Source organism: Erpetoichthys calabaricus, chromosome 15 (assembly GCF_900747795.2).
Source record: "Erpetoichthys calabaricus chromosome 15, fErpCal1.3, whole genome shotgun sequence".
Taxonomy (NCBI): domain Eukaryota; kingdom Metazoa; phylum Chordata; class Cladistia; order Polypteriformes; family Polypteridae; genus Erpetoichthys; species Erpetoichthys calabaricus.
Window position 1 is genome coordinate 28,845,747 of NC_041408.2, and position 18,025 is coordinate 28,863,771.

At 39.8% G+C, this 18,025-nt stretch overlaps 1 protein-coding gene across 1 annotated transcript in view; it reads left to right on the top strand.

The window, feature by feature from the left end:
• Positions 1–18,025, top strand: part of si:ch211-63b16.4 (kinesin heavy chain) — a 142,175-nt gene that overhangs the window by 12,586 nt on the left and 111,564 nt on the right. Inside the window, exons 2-3 of the mRNA XM_051919660.1 lie at positions 9,275–9,381; positions 9,467–9,528. Of these exons, the coding sequence (XP_051775620.1) occupies positions 9,275–9,381; positions 9,467–9,528 (169 nt within the window). The remainder of the gene's footprint in view (positions 1–9,274; positions 9,382–9,466; positions 9,529–18,025) is intronic.

Below are 18,025 nucleotides of genomic sequence, written 5' to 3' on the forward strand. Positions count from 1 at the left end.
AGTGCAAATGATTGCATTGCTGTCAAATTCTTGCCCATACTTCATCTTGGACATAACATTCCTGCAACTGCCACTGTAAAAAATTCTGTGTGATTTGATTAAAAAAAATTACCTGTCTGCCTTAAAATGTTCAATAAGGTCAAGGTCAATGTCAAAATAAAAGCTGACCCAATGGAATAATGTACTTGTACGAGGCGAGATACAAAAATAACCGGACTGGGCTTGGGGCTTTCCAGAAAAACCGTCTGGAGGTCAGCTGGATGTGAATCATAGAACTTTATCCCCTCCTACACGCCCTCTCACACCGCTGACCGGCTAGGTATATCCTGTGAATAGCCCAGTTAGTATTTGCGCAACAATCGCTACACGAGTTGTCGCGATAATGTCAGGTGAAAAATATCAAACAGCGAATCAACATCAAATTTCTCCCAAATTTTCTCTCTTTCCGTAAAGCAGTTTTTGACTGACAAAAACATTTCTGTCCTCGATCATCCTCCCTATTTGCCCGATTTAGCTCCTTGTGGTTTTTACTTGTTCCCGAAAATCAAAAGTGACCTGAAGGGAACACATTTTTCTTCAATGGATGAAGTGAAGACATAAACGGCAAGCCTGTTGAAGAGCCTCAAGCAAGAAGACTTCCATCACTGTTTCAATCAATGGAAGATACGTATTGGGCGGTGTAGAGATCGTGTGACAATGTTTAGAATACAGCAATTCATCAATAAATATAAATAATAATAATAATTTTTTTTTTACCAATCTGGTTATTTTTGTGTCTCACCTCATATTTGCTAAAAATAATTATTTGGTTGAATTTGATCCAAATTTTATACTTAGTTAGTTATGCTTAGTTGACCAAACTTCTGATTGTGTATGCTGCTAACACTAATACTTTGTTGTCATGAATGAATATTAAGAGTTCTTCTAACAGTAATGAGGATTTTTCAGTTATTAATTTAAACTATAACTTTAAGCTGACTCAACTATTGTCATGGGTCAGAATTCCAAGTAGGTCAACTTATTGTTACTAGTTTTAAGAACAATACCTTACCAAAATGCTAGTTACTTGAACACAGAGAAACAAGTTTCCTGTCTGCCTTATTTTTTGTATAAGTTAAAAAAAATTGTTCAAATGGCAATTGTTCCATTTGCAAGGAAAAGTAATATCCTTTAGAAGTACCATAAATTTACACAGGATGTTACAAACTCACATCAAATGTTTTTGTTATGTGATGATAATAATGAACAGCTCAGTACTCAAAACTCTAAGTGCAAAGCCAATTCAGGATTCAAACCTGTTGCCTCGCCATTGCTAAACAGTAGCTTATCCACTACGCCATTGGTGCGGACCCCTGCTGGATCAGCGCTACGACTGTGACAGCTGGTTAAAAGTAAAATGTGCAAACACACACATGCAATCTTCTTTTACTTTGTCCCGACTGATAGTTAGGCTTCAGTAACATGTCAATTGAGCAATTTATTTTCTTCAGTTTTATTCTTGAATTAAAGCATACTTGTTTTGAGATTAAAATTATGTTAATACTAAAACATATGAAAGCATTTTCTGTTTTAGCTGTGTGTTCACCATTTCTTGCCTCGCATTTCCTCTGTCATTCAGTATTTACACAGATATTTGTAAACATGGAATACACATGAATTGTATGCATTTCAAATCACAGTATTTCATTACCTATATAATTCCTTACAAACACATCGCCAGGTAAACACTTTGACACAGACTTGAACTGTGAGGATTTCAGCAGGGTGATGCCTTCATCTGATTGGGGGGTGGGGGGTGTAACAGGCTGCGTTCTGCTAATCCACTTATTTGTAAAACAAAAGCGGGCTAACAGTGCAGCGATAAAGAGCTACAAGCTTCTTGCCTTATGTCAGGAAAATTTAAGGAGGTCAGGGACAATGAAAAAAATCATAAGCTTCAGGGATTCCAGTGTTAATTCTGTAACTAAATCTACAACTAAAGCATCCTCATGACAGTTGTGTTGCTGGAGCATATTTTCAATATGACTCTTAATGATTTGTCCTGAAAATAAACAGATATCATTTAATTCATCAGTTATTTCTTGTATAGCAGTATTAGAAAAATCTAAAACTGTTTGCACTCGAAGGAGCACAGAGGCAATTCTGTGTTCCACCAAGCTTTCATTGTTACCCTGACCTTCAACCTTTTCACCTTTATCACTTGTTTATGGATCAATATTTACTTATTCTTGATCACTTCATCACTATGTGATGGTATGCAGCCTGGAACAAGCTCTGTCTTAAGGTTCTCTAATATAGAAGAATTATGATTATGGCTTCTTTGTGCACTAAAGGTTTTATACACATTTGATTTAACAAGCAATTCTGAAAAGGAGAATTGGCAGTTTTACTTGTTTAGCAAATGTTTTCCTAAATGAATATTATACTTCTGAAGACTTTGCCTCCTCTGATGGCTTTTTTACAATGTTGTTTCACTAAATGAGTTTGTAGTTCCAAATGTGACCTAAAGGAACCATGTTTCAGTCCATGTGTCAGTTTATAATATATTATATATTTGTGAATTTCCCATTGGGATTAATAAAGTATCTATCTATCTATCTATCTATCTATCTATCTATCTATCTATCTATCTATCTATCTATCTATCTATCTATCTATCTATCTATCTATCTATCTATCTATCTATCTATCTATCTATCTATCTATCTATCTATCTATCTATCTATCTATCTATCTATCTATCATAGTTCTCTGATTACATGAGGCAAAGGGACAAATTTTAAAATTCACTTCATAAATATGTAGGCTCCAACAACATTCACTGTGATAAAGAAACAATAAAAAATGCATGTCATAAGCAAAAGAGCTCTGAGTGCGAGATCCCTAAAGCACAGGTCTATTCCTTAAACACATGAATGATATCTTTTTGCAAGGACAAAGAGACCTGTTCATTCCCATACTAGCATAGCAGAAATTATTATCAAAGTCTTGCTCAACTGTAATACATAGACTTTAAATGTGTTCAGTTATGGCATCTGAAAGATAAGTTGAATTATTGATATCTAGCATAAATGTCTGAATTTTAGTAGAGTCTACCCTGGCTTATAAACACTGTAAAAAGAAGTGCATTTCTGTCAGTGGGTGACTGGTTGAGATGAAATAGAGAAGTAAGGCAAATGTCAATAATAAGTGTTTAGACAACTTTTTCATGTTTCATATAGAAAATACACATACAAGGGCTAAAAAAATACATTGTCCAAAAAACAGCCTTTCCATGGTAACACAAATGATCAAAACTCACAATATAACACTACATGTTGATGAGCAAGGGCAAAATCCAACCTGCAAACTTTGCAATTGAGCTCCAGCTTCACTGGGCCAGAGGTTTTGGGCGTGTACCAAATTAACATCATTCTGGACAAAAAATTTTAAATGCCTATCAGACAGCCTTGGTGTCACAATCCCTCCTAATCCACTAACAGCTGTGTTTGGTGTACTCCCAGATGGGCTTAAATTGGAGAAGGACAAATTGTAATTGCCTTTACTTCAGTACTAGCACAGAGACTTACCTTGCTCAAGTGGACGAATCCAGCACACCTCTTTTAAGTCCACTAACTGATATTATGTACTTGATTTGAAATTGGAAAAAAATCTAATTCTCATTTAGTGGATCTGTTCAAAACTTTTTTTTAAAACCTGACAGGATCTAATCAATAACATTTTAGAATAAGTTTTTATATTGGGGAGAAAGACTCTCCACCCTCTTTTCTTCTCAAAGTTTTACTCTGGCTGTTAGCTTTCCTCTCATTCTCTTGGATGGGGGTTGAACTGAATTTAGTTTAAGTTTGACTTGTTTGTATGATTTTAATAAATTCTATTAAAAAAAAATACCACCGCCTGGAAGTGGCTCACTCGCAAGACATTCCTACCAGGATTCACTAACGTGTTGATCCGTCTTCTGATTGCTTCCCCAACTATAAGTGTTGCGCTTCAGAATACCCTAGCAAAACCTAAGAGCCATCATGAATGCTGCTCCTGCTGAGTTTTTTTTCTCCAATATAAGCTACCTTTGAAAGGGGCTATACAATCTAACAGAAGCCAAGAGTATGCTTGAAAGCCTTTCCTTGCTGAGTCGCTTTGAGCCACACTCAAATCACTACTTCTGAAAGAATTTACCATGAACAAACACAGCTTTATATTATTACTTATCAGTTTTTGCCAAGTGTCCATAAACAACCAGACTAAAGATATTGCATCAATCAAAAATTTGGGACAACCAATAACTTTGCATGGTTTAGTTGATTGCTGATTAATTTACTTTTGGCTAAACATGGATCATGTTAATTTTAATGCCCCAAGCCTCCATTTCACATTCTATACTGGTTACTTTATCTAAACTTAAAAATATACATTCTAATAAACAATGACACTCTTTAAGCACTGTGAAAGACCGGCCTCGACCATGAACAGACACCAAGACAGCTTCGACAAAAACACGCTCTCTTTCATTCTTCTTTCAGTACGGCACAAATCACTCACAGTCCTTATTACTTTGTTCTCTTGCCGTCTCCACTCCTCTCTCGCAAAGCTCCGTCACACTACCTCCCAACTCTGGCTTCCGGAATGGAGTGAGGTGGCCCCTTTTATCCAGTACCCGGATGTGCGCCAGGTATTTCCTGACGAGCTTCCTGCAGCACTTCCGGGTGTGGCGGAAGTGCTGCAGTCCATGTTCCCTGGAACGCTTGGGCGTCCCCTGGCGGGGGCCACGTGCCCCAACTGGGTGGAGCCTCCAAGCTCCGATCCTGTGGCTCCCCTGCACACCCGGGCGGTCGCCCTCTCGTGTCCCGGGGGAGGTTTTGGCGCTCTCACAGTTCTTCCACGTCCCAGGCATCCCGACTGTGCAGCCGTCTCTCACACCACTTTTTTTAATTTCTATATACGCCAGAATTTTATCTACTTCCAAAATTCAACACACTGGTAAACTTACTTATGAATATTAATGTACAAATGAGCTCATTTGCACATGCTGGCTATTTCAGTTTTGATTAGAACATTTTGATTACAGAATGTCATATGAGCCCTAAAACATAGTTATAGTCTTGGTCACTTAGTTTAAGACCATTATCTAAATAATTCCAAAATAAAAACACACTAAAATTAAGCTCACAAATTATATATTATAAGTCGTATTTAGCATAATACAAAAGCAGAATTTTTCAACAGCATTACGATGTCTAAGACGCCAAATTAACAGAGGTAGATTTCTCGGTGATTAACCTGATTATGTCACCATGTAAACCTGTAACTGGGCTATTGTTAAGGATTTTGTAGTCTGCTTATGTCCGTTGCAGTCTGTCAGCCTATACATGTGTTTGCTTCACACTTTTGGCAGCCATGGGTAGAAGCATCCATAAAATACATTTCCAGAGGCAAACATTCAGGTGATCGTATTATTTCTTCTTCTGGCTGTCTCAATATTTCAGAAATCGCTACATTTATGTCGATGAGCTGAAAATACAGTACAGCGCTAAACTCTGCAACTCAATCTTGAGAGCAATAAAGTGACATGTTAAAAGTAACGACTGTCTGGTTACATTTTAATGTAATAAGTAACCTAATGCAATACTTATTGAGTAAAAATACCTGTGTCATTATTATTCAAGCCGCACTGGATGAAAAGCAAGAAACACACGTACCATTATGCCAGTCCTTTACAGAGCTCAGTCGCTCAACCAAACATAAAGAAGTTTGCTGTATGCAGTCTGGTAACAGAAACCTATAAATAAATTGGACTAAACATATTTATAAAAGATAAAAAATTATCACAGGCATCATGCTGATTTTTGGATTCACAGTGACTGATGATGATGTGTAGCTCTTTTTTTGTGCTGTTTAATGGCATCCGAGCATTTTGAACTGCAGAAGATTACTTGCCTTTCTAAACATGGATTATTAAGAAACCAGGTTTCTGCTTTAACCTGGTTATTCACCTTAACCTGATTATCTATGTGCATGTTAACGCACTAAATAATGAGAATAAAGGACAATTTACTTTAGTGATTGAAGATTCACTTCATTACATTACTTTAAACTCACATAACACTACAAGAATGTGTCATAGTATGACCCTATTAGACGTATAACACTGATCACCACTTAGGTTCAAGATGAACAGCCTTAAATAGATTAGGCAGTTCATACCAGTTCCATTTCCAATGAGGCGAATATCAGATTCAACCATGATGACTTCAGAAGCATACTTCCATTTCCATCCGTAAGGTCCTCTTTAGTATATAATCCTCCATTTGGAACTGTAACTGTAATTCTTTACCTTATGGCTTTCCTTCATCTCAACACCAACTTTCTCCAGTCATCCTTCATGTTTTTTTTTCTCTTCCTGATTAATTACCATACTCCCTTTAAACATGACTGATACGGAATGGCTTCCTGTCTATACAGGAACCCCTTTTCACTCCTCAATGCTGAGTGGCAACACATTTTAAGAGAATTCTGACATACACATATGCACAGCTGACATACATGCACAGTTTCATATGTACATCATTTAAACAATGCAAAAGCACTAGTAGATGGAAGATTGGAAAAATCACAATGGACAAAAAAAAATCCTTTAAAATCAAAGCAACAGTCACAGTCCTTAATGTTTTACTAACATACACAATCACTTCAGAAATGATCTGAAGTATCCACAACTTTGGACAATGAGAGGTCTGAAGCGCCAACCTTTTATACAGTAGTGGTAGTGCTGTCATGGATCACAGCCTCTGTAAACATGATGCTGTATTAAAACAATGACACCACAATATGGCAGCGACAGCTAGAAAAACAAAATGGCATTGCAACAAATTCAAAACCGGACTGTGTCAGAGAACAAAGGAAAAAAGGTTAAAGGTTATTTTCATGCTATAAAGGAAAGAAGGTTAAAGAAAACAACATTTAGCCTTCATCGTTCTGTTTCAAAGCACCTCTGCCACTGGTGGTGGGATGTCCGCTCATACTAGGAATGACTGATCCCTGGCTGATGCACCTTGTCAGCACCTTTACATAGCCCTCCCTTAAAAGTAGCTGCCAACTCCTTGAAACAGTGGGTTGGTCTTTGTTTCTGCTGTGGTCTTGTGGCTGGTGGCAAAAGCACATCAGCAGGGATCTTGAGCTCTTTGCTTTTAAGTGATGCAACAACAACATTGAGTGCTGCTTGTCAATCAGTGCAGTAGAGGTGTTAAATACTACACATCTGTGTGGTGATCTGTTGATTACAAGGAGCAAGGTGAACCGCCTTGTGTGTACCGGTCTCTTGGCTATTTTCCTTCATTGAACTGATGCTCAGACACCATTCCAAGTATGGGTCTTGGCTTGGAGCCTCTTCTTCCACTGCTGCTCTTTAATGCCTCTGCGATCTGCCCCATCCTTGGTCTCTGCAGTTTTACCACTTACCCTGCTTTACAAGGTTTACCTGGGGTCAGTGACGACTCAATTTGCCACATTTTTTCCCAGCTGCATGAGCTGAAAGCTCCACCGGTGTCCACACACTCAGGTCAGTGGGTCTTAGCAGGTGGAGAAGTGTTGATGGAGCTGCAGACTTAGTAGCCTATTGGCCATTTTTCTCCCCATCCTACACATGGCACTCTGCTTGGCGCTTTGCTAAATCAGACTCATCTCAATGCTGACACCAATATTGTCAGTGCCATTGTTGCTGCACTATATGGAATAGTGTTTGCGACTTTGCAGGCTTGCTGTTTTTATAAGTGCCCCTGGTACTGGTGATGGAATGTTAGCTCATGCTATGGATGATCCATCCCTGGCTTATGCAACTTGTTAGTACCGTTACATAATGTTAGTGCAGTGCTTCCTGTTAAGTATTATTTTTAGTTAAGGTGGGGTCTGCTACATGAGCAGATAAAGATGGAGATGAATATTGAGTTGAATTTTGATCACAAAATTTGTTTAACCTCCACACAATCATTTAGAAACTCTCTCTTCTTAAGACATCGAACTGAAATAGAAAGTTACTGTATCAGAAATTCAAATCTGTTATAGTACAGAAAATAAAGTAAAAGCTAACCACTGAATGAGCTGGGGGCATAAATGAAAAGTTGAATATGCCACACAATGCCGACCATGGAAGTAGTAGCCCGAGTCTGGTTGATACCGGGCATTTCGATAGATTCATCCTAACCCGGCACCTTAATGGTCATGGTCATGGTATGGCATACTAATAACTGGTGGCATTTGAACTAAGTGTGGTATTAAGCTAGTGCTAAGGGAATTCTGGGGATGAGTACTAATTCCTCTTTAACACATCTTATTGAGCTTGCTTCCTGAATTATTTTTGCTGAAGTATTTTAACTTGAAGTATTGCCCCTTTGCACAGTTTTGGATGGTTTAAAATGATTAATAGATATGCTTGTCAGTGCTGAGAAAGCAGATGTCTTAGTCAAGCTTTTTGTAGTATGCTTCATTGTGAGTTCAGGGCTGCTATTTTGTTTCAGGCTGATAGACAATATATTTTAATAGCTTGGCCTAGGTGGGTGTGCCAATGCGCTGTCAGTGCTTAAGCTGGGCTATTCTACAAATGCAGTCCACATTTCTTAAAAATCTAACCAGCTGTTTTTTTGGTACAAAGTACAAATTTAGTTAATTAATTAGATATCAAGAATGTTTGGCACTGTGGTACAGCAGGTAGTATAGGCTGCCTTACAGTTTCCAGAGGATGTGTTCAAGTTTGACTTTGTAGTTTACATGTGTTCCCAATATGCATGTGTTTTTTCCCATCCAGCCCACTGGTTAGTTTAGTTTTTTACTCTAAATTCCTGCTATGTCAGTGAGTTGAGAGTGTTTACATCAGTTGTGATTCCTGACTTATTGCTGGACCTGCTGGGACAAACTCAAACACCTAGTGACCCTCAAGTGGATTAAATGGTTTTAGAAAATGGACGGAGGGATTTCAGTGGCTTATTTTTTGATATACTTTGTCAATCCCTCAGGTGAAATTATCCTTTCTCATGAACTTTGGGGGTCAGGGAGCAGGGTCAAAGCAGGGTCAGCCATTGTACAGTGCCCCTGGAGCAATTTTCAGGTTAAGGGCCTTGCACAACAGAATAGGATTTCTTCTGGCAGTAATGAGATTTGAACCGACAATCTTCTAGATACCAATGCAGATCCTTAGCCTCAAAGCAACCATTCCTCCTTTAACACAAAGGTATGCGTGTTCAGTTTCTAAAATGTGTTTAATTTTTTTTTTTTTTTTTTGCAGAAGTAAATATAAAGAAATTAAGAGCAGTTGTCTTGGAACAAAAGAGAGAGCATTCAGCAAAAGCTTTCAAGTAGTGATTAGGATTTGTCCCCAAGAACAGAAACATGGTATTCAGCTTTACAGTGACTTCATCTGTAACTCTGTTTGATTAAACTGTATTTAATCTTCATTGAACCTTTTGCTCAATTTCAGATGAAAGTAAAAGATCTCTTAAGGTGCAGGAGCCAAACCGTCTAATAATTGACACAGGAAGGGTAAGTTAGTATTGCGTCAAGTAACTATCTATTCCTTGACACAACAGTTTTACTGGATTGGTAAGTATGTCTGGCATCTTCATATCAATAAGACACTTTATATATCAGTTGTGGTCGCTGGTTGTTATTGAAGCAAATTCAAATATGAGGTAAAAATAAGTAAAGAGAAAAATCTATTCTTTTGCTTGATAATTTTACTGGATTGGTAAGCATGTATGCCCAGTACCTCTAGATCAATCAGATATTAAATATGTTTTTCATATTGCCTTTCTACTGCTTGGTTGCATTATTCACATTGCATTCTTGCATCATGACTTAACATAGACTAGCCAACCCGTGGCGTACCATACGCCGCATAATCAGGCCGCTTTTTTAATGATTTTTAAGCACAGAGAAAAAATTAACATTTGAAAAATCCGGAGGAGAGGGGAAGGACGCCCATTACGCCCCATCCGTCATGCTAGTCTGCTGATTTCTCGTTCAGTAACCTGTGAGTAGTGATGGGCGGGGTGAAGCCTCGCGAAGCATCAACACGTTTGAAGCAATTGTGTCGGAAATCGTATCGAAGCTTCGAAGCATTTGACACTCACCTCTCTAGTGACACCTCCTGGCCATTTTCATTAACGTTACAGAAACTTATGATACACTTCAATGACGTCTGTTAAAAGTCGTATTGCTTTTATTTTTTCGTAGCTACAGACTGACAACGAAGAGAAGGGTTCGTCAGCAGCTTCTAGTGTCTGATGTCTAAAAAATATAAATATAACTAATGCCGACAGGCAGAATGCACTATACGATAGCAAGAGTTAAACAAAATAAGACGCCTCACCTCATGCATTCCCGGCTCTTTCAATTAGTATTTACTTTTGCACTGTATCATTATAATCGCTCCTGTTATTAGTATTATAATTAACCCTGATCTTTTCTTGAGATCACATTTAATAGCCTTAAATGTTTTCTTTGGTCTGTCTTAATTAAAACGGAGTAGACAGAAAATAAAGGTTTATCCCTGTACTTTGCCATGATATAGGTAAGCACACTGAGAAAGAAAATGTGAAATCCTTAAATCACAGATGTCATTATTCGATCAAGTATTAAAATCTGCAGTGCTTCGAAAGCTTGACACAGTGTCGAAACCTTAGTATCGAGCGGCCCATCACTACTTGTGAGTCACGTAGAGTTTTCATTGTTGCTTGCGATTCTGGCCGCTTTTCGCGTACTGAGTTGTTCCGGAGTTACAGTTGAGAAACAGTTTTTTAATGTCTTTTAAGCACAGGGGAAAAAATGAACATGTGGCCCGGTGCATTCTTTAACTGCCTTGTGGCGCTGTAGTAGTACGGCTGCTTTGCAGTAAGGAGACAGTGGAAGATTGTGGGTTCGCTTCCCAGTTCCTCCCTGTGTGGATAGCAAATTATCCGCGACAAACAAACTGTTTTACACACTGCAAACCAATCCGCGCCGCTTTTTCAATGTTTTTTAAGCAGAGGGAAAAAAATGAACATTTGGAAAATCCGTAACGTTGCTTTCAGTAAGTACAATGCACACGCGTTTAATTTGTCAGCCACTTTTTGCCAGCTGTCTTTTCTGGTTTGGGCCACTTTTGCAGTGTTACCTCTTGTGTATATTATATCTTGAAATCCTTCGAGTTGCTAATTAACTAACTAACACCCACCCACTCAGCTTGTGTGAAAAAAATGCGCCCGTTCTTTCATCATTTTGTTGCAGCCTATCAAAGGCTTGCCGATCATGTTTTGTAGACTCAATATATATTGGCTTTTCAATCAGCGCGAGGGCGCGCATTCATCTCGGATTATTACATCTTGCTAGATAAATAATCATCGCACTCACAGTGTAGCGAGGGGCGTGGAAGTGTGGCTGAAACGGTTTCAGGGTAGACTCGTGCTTCGGGCATTTCTCCCCTGTGCAGTGTGTGAGCGAGTGAGGAGACAGAGAGAAAGCCGGTACGTTAGAGTGAGCGAGAGCAGGCTCGAAGGCAATGTGTTCCTGTGGTATAGCGGGTCCATAGCTCACCTTCAAAAGGCCATTTTTAATCAGGCGACTGAGAGTAGTGGAGTCAGGCACAGAGAAGGTCAGCTGCAGAGAGAGCGTCTCGACTGTTGCAGGGCCTGAAGCAGGTGAGACGCTAATGAAAAAGAGGCACAGGGCTTATTGGTTTTTAAAGACTGCTTCCTTCATTGTGTTTTAACTTCAGTTTTAAAGGATTGCGCGGCTCTCTCTTGCGCTGCCTGTGTGTGCCTCTGTCTCTCTGTGGCGCTGCCTCTGTGTGTGTGCGCGGCTCTCTCTCGCGCTGCCTCTGTGAGTGTGCGTGGCTCTCTCTCGAGCTGCCTCTGTGAGTGTGCGTGGCTCTCTCTCGCGCACTGCCTGTGTGTGCGCTTGTCTCTCTTTCTGGCGTTGCCTCTGTGTGTGTGCGCGTCTCTCTCTCTCGCGCTGCCTGTGTATGCCTCTGTCTCTCTCTGGCGTTGCCTCTGTGTGTGTGTGTGTGTGTGCCTCTGTTTCTCTGTCGCTGCCTATGTGTGCGTGCGGCTCTCTCTCTCGCACTGCCTGTGTGTGCCTCTGTCTCTCTCTGGCGCTGCCTCTGTGTGAACCAAGATTCCACTGAGGTTGACTAATGAAAAGTCAACGTGGCTCAGAGCTGCAAGTGGACTGTGGCACAGACAAACAGAAATGACAGCATGTTTTTCGAGTCGTCGCGTCCGAGTTGGTGGGCGTGACTGTGATTTTTCGTCGTATCCAATGGTCTAAGAGTTGGTGGGCGTGGCTCCTTCCTGCGTGTGCCATTGGAATCTTACTTGTCGCCGGTTTAGTGAATCCACGCCCCTTCCGGCGTGCTTTCCATGGTCGGCTACTTGTCTTCTGGCTTAGTGAATTATATATATAGATATTGAGGTAGAGCAAGCTCTGAGCGAATGAAGTGGATGCCAGTGTTGGGCACTAGGCGTGCTACAGTTTTGACAAGTTATTGTATGTTGTACTTTTCTGTAGTGAACAGCACCTCAGAAGGTTTGTACATACAGGGCTTTACTATAACTTTTTCCTGTGTGAAGTAGGAACTAACACTGTGCCATACATCGGTCAGTCACATGGTACACACCCAATAGTTTTGGGTAGGGTGATCATCTAGTACTAGTTTCTTCATGCATCACCATATTAACCAATTGATTACTTTAGTTTTTTCACTTAAATGATGTTAATGAAAAAGGCAGGGTAGCACAGTGCTCATTTCTACATGTTTTCACCCAGGTTTTCCTCTTGATGCCCAGATTTCCCTCTCCCATCCCCAGAGATGCGCAGGTTAAGTTAATTGTTGATTCCAAAATGGCCTTGTGTACGTGTGTAACTGAGTTAGCCTTTGCGATAAAGGCGATATATGAGCGCTGACCCGAAACAGACTGACACTGGAGGCACACGTAAAATAACATTTTTATCTTTCTTCACCTGGGGACCACGTCTTCCTCGTGTTCCTCAGGCACAACACAGTCCCACTAACACACAAAAGCACAAGCACAAATCTTCTCCTTTAAATCCTTCACTCCTCCCTGGCAGCTTTGTCTCCTTCCTCCCGACTCTGGCTCCTTCGAGTGGTGGCTGCTGGCTCCTTTTATAAGGCACCCGGAAGTACTCCAAGTGCTTGATTGCCCATTTCCGGCTGCACTTCCGGGTGTGGCCAAAACACTGTCCATAAGGGCTCAGCAGCTCCTGCTGCAGCACCCCTTGGCGGAGCCTGCAGATCCTAACAGGGCTGCACCAAACTCCAACTCCCATGAAACCCTGTGGGAGTCCGAGGCACTGTTGGAACCCAGGGGGGTTGCCATCTAGCGTCCCGGGGGAAGTATTGGGTAGCCCATGCTTGCTTCCCCGGAACATATAGTGAAGGGGAGTCCCGGCCGGGCATGGGCCCTGGCCATCTGCCACACCCTATAAAGGACTAACACCAGAGTTTCTTCGCACCTTATGCTCAATGCTTTAAGGATGGACTCCACCCCACCCCTTGACCTTGAACTGAATTACACAGGTTTGAACATGTTGTCGGAAGAAAGAAGAGCAGGTTACTATAAAAACATATTATACAGTAAAGGACCAATTTTATATTCATTTGGAAAATGGACACCACAGTTATATACAGAAAGTACAATATCCCAACGGGATTTGAAATATCCAAACAACAATAAGGTTTGAAGAAAGATGATGAAGAGAATTTTCTTGGGATGAGAACAATCACACTCACCAGCAGCCATACCACTTGCACTTCAGAACAGGTCATCCACCTGAAGCTAAGCATGTATAGGCCCTTCCAGTACTTGGATGGGAGATCATCTAGAAGAAGCTTGTGTTGCTGCTGAAAGAGGTGTTAGCAAGTTCAGCAGGGGGTGCTTACCCTGTGGTCTGTGTAAGAATCCCAATGTCCCGTGCAGTGATGGGAACACTTAGCTTTAAATATTGTGCCGTCCTTCAGATGAGATGTAAACCAAGGTCCTGACTCTCTATGGTCATAAAAGATCCCTGGGCATCTTTTGAAAAGAGTAGCGGTTATCCCCATATCCTGACTAAATTGCCCATCACAGCCTTGTCCATTCTGGCCCCCTAATCATCCCCCCTCTCTGATTGTCTCGCTGTTTCTCTTTCACCCCTTCACTACCACACATTCACTCTTAGGTGAGTGTACTAGTGTAAAAATGGCTGCCATTGCATCATCCAGGTGGGTGCTACACATTGGTGGCAGTCAAAGTGGTTCCTCTTTGTCTATTTAAAGCGCTTTGAGTAGTGAGAAATGCGGTATATAAATGTAATCTATTATTATTATTATTATTATTATTATCTATTATAAAAAAAAAAAATCTTGGAATGTTCAAAGGAGACGACGTGATTTTCTCAAAGAGACACTTTAATGTCCCGTGAGACAAGTCTTTGTGCCAAGAGATTTAAACAAGCCTGGGACCAGAAATAAAACAAACAGTAGATGACAAAGTAGAACGTCGTAAAAAATTCAAAATTTTTTGATAATAAATGTCACAATGGCAGGCAGTGTGACATAGTGGTTAAGGATTTGGACTTCCAACCCTGAGGTCCTGGTACTGACACTATGTGACCAAAAGCAAGTCTCTTCACCTGAAATTGAAAAAACAAAACAAATGTAACAAACTGTATCTCAAATGTTGTAATTTGCCTTGTATAGAGGCCTCAGCAAAATAAGTAAATGTGAACTGTAACTTATGTAAAAGGCAGTGACAATCAGCAAAGCAGCCTGCTGATAGAGGTCCCAAGTTTTGAATATGTGGGGTACAATGTGGACAGTGAGACAGGTGAGATATTATAGATAACAGTTACATGGCTGGTTTTCATGTTTCTTCCTAACCCCCATTAAGTAACGAACCTAAGAGGTGATTTGGCATCTTTCATGTTAGGTGTATAACACAGGTAAGCTGAAAACACAATAAATCATACCTCTTATAATAACAGAATTGCAATGTGGAAAATGGGGTGAATGAAAAGTAGAGAATATAATGTAAAATGAAGAAAAGTATCAGTAATATACTGCAAATGCCCTTACAAGAAGTTAGAGAAACTGAGGTAAAATTAAAGGATTAGCAAAGATTTTCTGGGAGAGTTTCCAGTGTCAGATCATGCGGTAATGAAATAAGAGCAAGAAGAAGCAAAGAGCTGGATATGGAAGTGGAAGCATTTACATATAAAAAAATCATTTAACTAATTCATGTCTAAAGAGTTAAATATCCACAAAGCTTTGTGGTGAAGTAAATGATTGTTAAAATTGCTTCATGTAGGACGGGGGTGGATAATCTAATTCAGAGATTGCATGTTTAGCATATGTGAAATGACTGGAGATTGCATGTATCATATAACAAGCTCTTATATTCATATTATGTGATTCAATATGGATCAGTTTTTATGGTAATATTGCTTTAGTTGCTCATTTCAAAACACTGGTTTTGAAATGGGGGTGAAGCTCCTGAAATGCTTCAGCCATTCATCCCAATCATCAAACATGGAGTTTTCTGAGCTTTTCTTGTGGATTCTGCAGTCATGCCTCTTGAATACTTATTGGACCATTGACATGTTTCTTCTTGTTCATCTGCTTCACTTTTATTCGTGCTAGGAAAAAAACAAAACCTTGTTTGAATATACGACTTATGTATAAAGATTTGGGCAATGAGTGGTGTCCATTCAGTCTTTGATGATCCTCATAATAAGGAAATACCCAAACTTTGCACATCACCAGAGCCCAGAACCGCAGGCTGAAAGTTATCCGTGCATTTGTACAATGTTAAGAGAAGGAAAAGCATGAGAAACAGTAACCGCTCCAAGAAAAATAACGGCCCCCTTGTTTTATTTAGTAGCCTAATGAACCAGTCAGCTTTTTTATGGTGTTTTGTGGATACCACCGTAGCTATGCATGCCTTTTTGTTTCTAGGTGACCAACCCAAGCAAATCAGTACAGATAGAGATGAACAGAAATAGCCTTCTGCCTGTATACAGTAAATGGGCATGTTGTTAATGAACTTTAAAAACAAAGGGAATTATTGTGGGTTATTTTTTATATTGCTAAACATATACACATTTAAATTTTTTTAATTTTATTTTAGTACATTCCTTTCACCACTGCATGCACACTCTGACCAGGTGTGAGTGTGGCTGCCATGCTTTGCCACACTAGGATGTGCAGCAGTGGGGAAAAAATAATACATTTTCAGATGGTATACAAATGTCCCAAGTTTGGCTACTATCAGGATTTTTTTGGACAATGACAGAAAACTGCAATTCCTTTGACTTGTCCTTTAAATTGTATGTTCTTCCTTGGGAGGTTCATATAAATGGTTTAATTACAATAAAGTAATTAATTTGCTTTCCCATGTTTGATGCTCCAGTAGCTCTTTGGACACATTGGGTTCTTTTTACCCATTAATTGTGCAAACTTTGAAATGACAGAAAATGAAAAGTACAATGAAGTATGATGATGGTTGTGTTATGCAGTGGGGCTGCTTTTCATCAGTAGAAATGGGACATCTGGTTACAAAATGAAGAAGGAATTAGTTTTGGAAAATGCAAGGAAATAATGTTAGAGACCTGATTTTAGTCTGCTACAGAAATGAAGCTTGTGTGAGTTATTCTTGTGGTAGAGCAGTCTTTCTATAGAGTGGGCCAAAGTAGTCTTTTTGTAGTTTGAAGGAAAAAAGGTGATTGTCCTACAGTGGCCTAGCTAAAGATCCGTTTGATTAGAATCTGTGACACTGTTTAAAAACTGCACTACAGCAGGGTCAACTTGGAGCAAATCTGGACAGAAGAAGGAACCAAAGTCACTGTGGACATTGTGCACAGCTATACATATTTACATTAAAAGACCAAAAGATCTTATTGCTGCAAAAGGTGGCTCTACAAAATACGAAAGAGTGGGGATTGAATACTATTGCTACTTTTAGAAAGTCACAGAAAAAAATAAAACTAATTTTGAGTTTCAGAGCTTTGAAGTAAAAACAAATAACAAAACAGCTGTGACAGGTGGCCGGGGCTCATGCCTGGCCGGGAAACCCCTGCAGCATATGTTCTGCTGGTAGACCCTTTTGGGTACTAGTTTCGCCACACCCGGAAGTGCAGCCGGATGTCGGCAATTAAGCACCTGGAGCAGTCCCAGGTGCCTAATAGAAGGAGCCAGCAACCACCACTTATTGGCCAGAGTCGGGAGGAGGAGGACAAAGCTTGGCGGAGGAGTGGTGGTGGAAGAGAAGGAGGAAAGGAAAGTGTGTGGTGTGTTTTTGTGTGTTTATTTTACACTTGGGACTGTGTTGTGTCTGTGGGGATTACGGGGAAGACTTGCCCCACAGGTGAAGAAACAATAAAAGTCTTTTTATTTAATACGTGCCTCCATTGTGAATCTGTGTCGGGTCGGGCGCTTATTCAGTGATCAGCAGACTCATCCTTTAACAAGTCACTATATACATATTGTATGTACTTTATGTACTTACAGTATGTATGTGTATATGTGTGTGTGTATATATATATATATATATATATATATATATATATATATATATATATATATATATATATATATACACTCAAAGAATGGACTTAGTGTTTTTTGAGTTTTATTAGTAATAGTAGAATAACAAATCTTATGTCAGTCAGTCAGTAATTATCCAAATCGCTAGATCCTAACACAGGGTCACGGGGGTCTGCTGGAGCCAATCCCAGCCAACACAGGGTGCAAAGCAGGAACAAATCCCAGGCAGGGCACACACACACCCACACCCACACACCAAGCACACACTAGGGACAATTTAGGATCAAATCTTATGTTCCACTTGAAAAGTTATTTTATTATTATCAGAGTATTTTATAAAAGTGGATGTTTCTGACCATGTTAAAGCCTGAAATGTTTTTCACTGGCAGTTGTGCAAACATCCGAGTGATATATCATGTTCATTGTAGCAGACCTCAACCCCTCTGTTATGATAATTGCCAT